The sequence below is a fragment of the Rhamphochromis sp. 'chilingali' genome (assembly GCF_963969265.1).
Source record: "Rhamphochromis sp. 'chilingali' genome assembly, chromosome: 5".
Classification (NCBI taxonomy): Eukaryota; Metazoa; Chordata; class Actinopteri; order Cichliformes; family Cichlidae; genus Rhamphochromis; species Rhamphochromis sp. 'chilingali'.
Genome location: NC_137932.1, coordinates 38,593,454 through 38,599,053, shown reverse-complemented (window position 1 = coordinate 38,599,053; position 5,600 = coordinate 38,593,454). Strand labels below are relative to the sequence as shown.

The following is a 5,600-nucleotide window of genomic DNA, read 5'->3' as shown; positions in this document are numbered from 1 at the left end:
ATGTGATATGATATCATATTCTGGCTCAGTACGATCAAGAAGAGCTTTGTAGAAAAGAATTCTGATGATATATAAAATTTAGTGCTATGGTAAAAAGCACAGAGAGCCCCAGAATCTTGGGACCAAATTTTAAGGGACAGCATATAATAATGACTTGAAAAGTAACATCTTTACAACAAAATGGTGTGGTCACATAACCTAACTAGAAGGGCACTTGGATACTGCTGGCTTGGATTTAGGTTTGCACAAAAAACTTATTGGGCTCTTCATTTGCTCATGGTTTGGTGTTTTCATTACACGTATAATAATTTTTCACAATCCTGCTGACAAGAAGAACTAGAAACTCCACTCTGCCTGTCACACAGCAAAATCTCCAGTGTTAATTCAACTCCTATAGTGTTAAAGTTAACACTTTTCCAGTGTTTATATAATTCTCACTGGTTTAGAGTTAAAGTAACACTTTGCAAAGTGTTATTATTTTAACTCCATTGTAGTGTTAAAAATATAACACCCATAGTGTTAGAATTTCACTCTGTATGGTGTGAAGTGTCTTCACTCAGAGTGTAACTACCTAACATTTATAGTGTTGTTTTAGGACACTGATAAGTGTTCACTTTTACACTGGCTTGGGTTAACTCTTTTCACTGAGGGTGTTACTACACAACAACTATGGTGTTATTTATGACACTTTTAAGTGTTTATTTTCACACTGGATTGTGTTGACTGTTTTCACTTAGAGTGTTATTCTGTAACTTTTACAGTGTTATTTTGGCACTTTAAAGTGACATATATGAGCTTTTAAATACTAGTCTGTATTAATTGTCTGAATACAAAAATGCATTAAAGTGCAATTACTGTATGACTACTGTGTTACATTCAGTGAAAATCCTTGTTAAGTCCCTTTACAGGATAAAAGGAGAAAACATAAAATTGGTCACATAAGCATTTTAATAAATATTAAATTCCAAGCACCATACAGCATACGTTCACAACAAAAATAATGGCACAATGTACAGACCATCATCATCACCATAAGCACTTTGCAAATCAAAGGGCTTGTATATTTCAATACAGTCTGCTTTAACAACATCTTTTTCATCCGTTTCAAACACTTTATAAGCATGGCAATGTTCACTGAAATTTTCAACCACAAGCTTCTGAACTATGAAGTAGGTGTGACTATTGACCAAAACTATTGTTTTTATTCTGCAAAACACCGGCATCTCATGTTCAGAACCACAACAAATGACCAATCCTGTTCTGTACTCAGTCCCATTAATGTTAACCCAATTAGCAGAGAAAGCCTCTTCTGCAACAGCAGGCAAGCCTAGGGAGATCATTTCACTATTTTCCTCACTATCAACATCAAATGATTTCAAGGGCCCATACTCAACATGGCTTAAAGGACATGTCTCCCACTTGTATGCTATGGATGTTTGATGTTTTTTGGCAAGTGACACTGTGATGTTCTTAAAGTTCTTAAGGGTGTCTTTGAACACCCTATGTTTAGCCTCACCTCTCATGCTCCATACATGCAATAATGGCCCAATTTTTCTGATGCAAGTTGGGTAGTGCAACATAAAGTGGTGTTTGGGAATCATGTTCCTACCTGGATACAACAATTTGAACAAGTCATGATGTTCCATTGTTAAATGTTTTAGAAGCACAGTCATGTCATGTGTAACAGATGGAGAGAATATGATGTTAATTATTTGCAACAATAGCAATAGCATAGTCCAGTTCTGATTTCCTTCTGGCACAATATCACCAAAAATTAAAGGAATGTTTCTTATCAGACAAAGAGTCTGAATGGAGTTAAGACCTATACTATTACCACTACTGTCTAAGTTCACCCTTGTTGGACGATTTTTGCTCTCCAAGTAGCCATAGTCAAAAGCATAGATCCGTGACAAAAGAGCAGGTTTCGGCAGAAAATTGTCTGACAGATATTCCAACAGTAACTTTATCTCATATTGTGCTACCCCTTCGAGAATATCATGCGTAATGTCCAAGGAAAAGTTCTGGCAAACATGAAAGAATTGAAGAGTGTTCAGTGTAGAATTCTTTCTTAAGCCAAACACATGTAGCTTTTGAGGATCAGATTGCAACTCACTGCAGTGCATTTCAAAAAGTTCTTTCCCTCGTAAGATGATCTTTGGATCATCCTCAGTATACACACTCTGTGCATCCTGTTTTGCAATTAAACACAAACGACAAAAGTAACGTCCACTGAAAGACTCAACAAAACCCAAAATTGAGTGCATCCCCAAGTTGTCCCCAGTTATCTGACATATAGTGCCATGGACCTTTTCAGATGAGAAGGGTAAATCAATGCCATGGCTCTCCAAAAACTTTATGTCATCAATCAGCGGCTGTAAAATAGGATCAAAGCCGTATTTTTTCACATCTTCTGCATGAAACAATGCAACCAAATGAATGTTCATCAATGCAGAATTTAACTTTGGAGGCAGATTTCTGAGGACAAAATAGATTGCACCAACTTTGTGAACACCACGTTTGGAACCAAGTGGATTAGCAGTCTCAAAGTCATCATAATAAAGCTGAATTTGCAAAGAAGTCTGTGGTTTTGAAAACAATGGATGAGACTTATAGTAACTCCCATCACAAAAGTCTTCATATCTGTCTTCTTTTGATACACATAGTTTAGCAAGCAGCTCGCAAATATAAGAATTGCGACATATAAATTTGATTGTTTCCAAAATTGGAATGTACACAAAAGTGTCTTTTACTGGTACCTGGTCATAAATGCCTGATTTTTTATTTAACCTTGTATCATAGCGTATTCCTAAAGTCTTTTCCACTGGATCCACAATTCCCCATTTTTCACGGAAATATGACTTTCTTTTAGCTTCAGTGTCGAACTTCTCAACTGGATTGTCAAAAGTCTCAAGACATTTTTCCACTGGAGATCTAACAGGATTTTCTGTTGGCACAACGTTCAGTACTTTATGTTTAAACTCACAGTGCAGTCCATCTGCAAAATCTTCCAAATCACAAACAAGTGATGACACAAAACTATTTGCCAAACCACTACCATTGAGTTTACCAATAATTTTAGTGCAAATTCCTTCAGAATTTTTTTTAATTCTTTGACCTGACCCATTGTTTTCAGAACACCCAACCTCTAGGCTCTGAGTAACACTTGTTCCTGCAACTGCTATGTCTGTATCTTGTAATCTGTCAAAATCAGCTTGAAATGACTCTGAGGGTTCTGCATCACCACTTTGACAACAATCTTCATCATGAACACTATTTAAATGTTTTTTTAAACCAGAATATGTAGTGAACTGACGGCTGCAACCATCTTGTGAACAAGCCAACTTAAATTTGGTGCTTGGATAAAAACTGTGACCTAGTCGCAAATGACTTATCAAAGCCTGACTGGTGCTATGCAGAGTTTGACAGATAAAACATTTAAACATGGTTCTCATTCAACATTTTGGCACGCAACTCACGAACACGTGGTGACTCATCTGTTGAGGTGGCATCAATGTTGAATATGGTGGTCTGCACAAAACTGTAGAGATGAACCAGTGACTCGTCGTAAGATAAGTTGAACACGTAGTGGGATTTGAAAAGTTCATCAAAAGCACTGAGTGAGCTGGTGGCTTGGCAGGGGATGAGCTGTTTGTCCACTGCGATGTAGAAGGTGTCAATGCTGTTCTGGGTTCGACCAACAGCGAGGATGTATGGTTGTTTACCATCTCTTGCTTGCAAGTGTTCATCAATGCTGCAGCATGACTAAAAACAAATGAGATATTGACATATAGGCCTAGCTTATACTTGCTGAGTATGAACCATTCATTCAGTTTGACATTATGTGCCTTGCTAACTTATTACAAAATACTAAGACACATACTTCATGGAGAGGAAAACTAAAAAGTGCAAAAACTGAAAAAGTGTTTTGTAGGATTTTAAAAAGTGAGACAACATATTTACCTTGTGAAAGTGCACCATTTTGTGTGCTGCATCAGTTGGACTTATTTTGGTTCTCCTCTTTCGTCCAGCTGTGGGTGGCAAAAGTTGAAGGAGTAGCAGCAGAGAGGCCATGTCACTGTCCCAGTCTGTGTATGGTTGAATTTATAAAACAATTTCAAAATGACAGGTAAAAATAAATATTATTAAAATCAAACAAGCATGGTGCGACGCCTACCATTTGCATCACTCTCTGTTGGTTTCTCAGCAGCTTTTATCAAACGACACAGGTCAGTTGACTGAGTCAGCTGTTTGGCTTCTTTAATAACCTTTGGCTTGAATGACATGTCCCACTTCTCAAGCAACTTGGTGGCTGTTTCAGCACCAAACAGCAGCAGGAAGCCTTGATTGACCTGTTCATCATACACACAGGACATAAAGACAGTGCTCAACATTGTTTACATTGCAATGTGATTTTGACCAATATGGGATATAGCCTGACTGGGATGACCAATGATCACATCTTTTACTGTTGCCATCCACATCAGCAAAACAAAAAAAAAAGGATTAACAGTTGAAAATATCAAGTGATTTGACTTACTAGTCCTTTGACATCCAAAAAGCGTGGAAATGTTTTGAAGACATCTGCAGTTCTTTGTGGATCATGCACCAGATCCTGGCGATGTTGGAACGTCATTTTCATCTTCTGAAATACACTTGCTTCATCAGGAGAGTGAACAAGAAATGAGATGGCCTCCTTGCAGGCATCTCCATCAAGTTGCTGAGGCAATGTGGTTGCTAATCTTCTGCGCTTAGGCCCTTGTTCTTGATGCACTGGGACTTCCTTCACTGGCCGTTTGGTTGTAGACCTGGACATGGTTTTGAGGCGCCACGCTACATATCCAGTGCCTTTCACTCCGTCGTAGAAATGCTCCTGTCACATTTAAACATAGATGAAAAATAAACATCAAATGCGATCTTACAGACTTTGCAGATTCAGCAAAAAGAAACCCAAGGACTATTATCATGTAACAGGTGCAATACATGTTAAACAACATCCACAATTTCAATACAGTTTTATGACAATAGTTATTACGAAAGAGGAATTAAGATTTTTCTTTTAAATCATTTAGCTGATGTAATTATTCCATGATGAAAACTAAATAATGTGCTGTTTTACAATCACTGCATGACTTACATAGCCGTTTGGAGAAAATGGATCCTTCAATGAGGGAAAGAGTGTAATTATTCCAAGGGCATATTTCTCCTTTTGCTTACGGGAGGGAATTCTGCTATAGAGGAAATACAATTGACAATGTTAAATCAGAAGTATGTGTCTTTACTGCAGTATACATTACAAGAATATTCCATATGGCCCATCTTTACTTTTTTATTAGGTACTATTACTCTTACCCATGTCTCTCAGTCATATCACTTGCCAATTGGTTAACAAGCTGCCGCCGGGTGCGGTGGCTCAGTGAATTTTCGGCATTGTATTCTTCAAGAATTTCCTCTCCACCAGGTTTCCTAGTCAAGGCATTTTTAACCATCTGCTCATATAAAAGGGAAAATAATAACAATAAAAACTTGTTTGTCAGTAAAGGTGAAAGTTTAGAGGAATGTCAACAAACCTGTGAAAGACATATCTAGCAAGAAGCACTAAC

At 37.6% G+C, this 5,600-nt stretch overlaps 1 protein-coding gene across 1 annotated transcript; it reads right to left on the bottom strand.

Moving 5' to 3' along the window:
- Positions 1–2,777: 2,777 nt before the first annotated feature.
- Positions 2,778–5,600, bottom strand: LOC308397604 (uncharacterized protein). The gene is made up of 6 exons (XM_080883576.1): positions 5,350–5,600; positions 5,135–5,228; positions 4,532–4,870; positions 4,175–4,349; positions 3,961–4,085; positions 2,778–3,762 (listed from the first exon to the last, which is right to left on the bottom strand). Exons 1-6 carry the CDS (start codon positions 5,484–5,486, stop codon positions 3,436–3,438), a joined length of 1,197 nt encoding a protein of 398 aa, XP_080739702.1. The 5' UTR covers positions 5,487–5,600; the 3' UTR covers positions 2,778–3,435.

Coding starts and splice junctions, on each gene's coding strand:
- LOC308397604 (XM_080883576.1), bottom strand. CDS start 5,486: ATGGTTAAAAATGCCTTGACTAGGAAACCTGGTGGAGAGGAAATTCTT. Junction 4,871..5,134: donor CATTTTCTCCAAACGGCTAT/GTAAGTCATGCA, acceptor TAAATGTGACAG/GAGCATTTCTACGACGGAGT. Junction 3,763..3,960: donor AAATGGTGCACTTTCACAAG/GTAAATATGTTG, acceptor ATTTGTTTTTAG/TCATGCTGCAGCATTGATGA.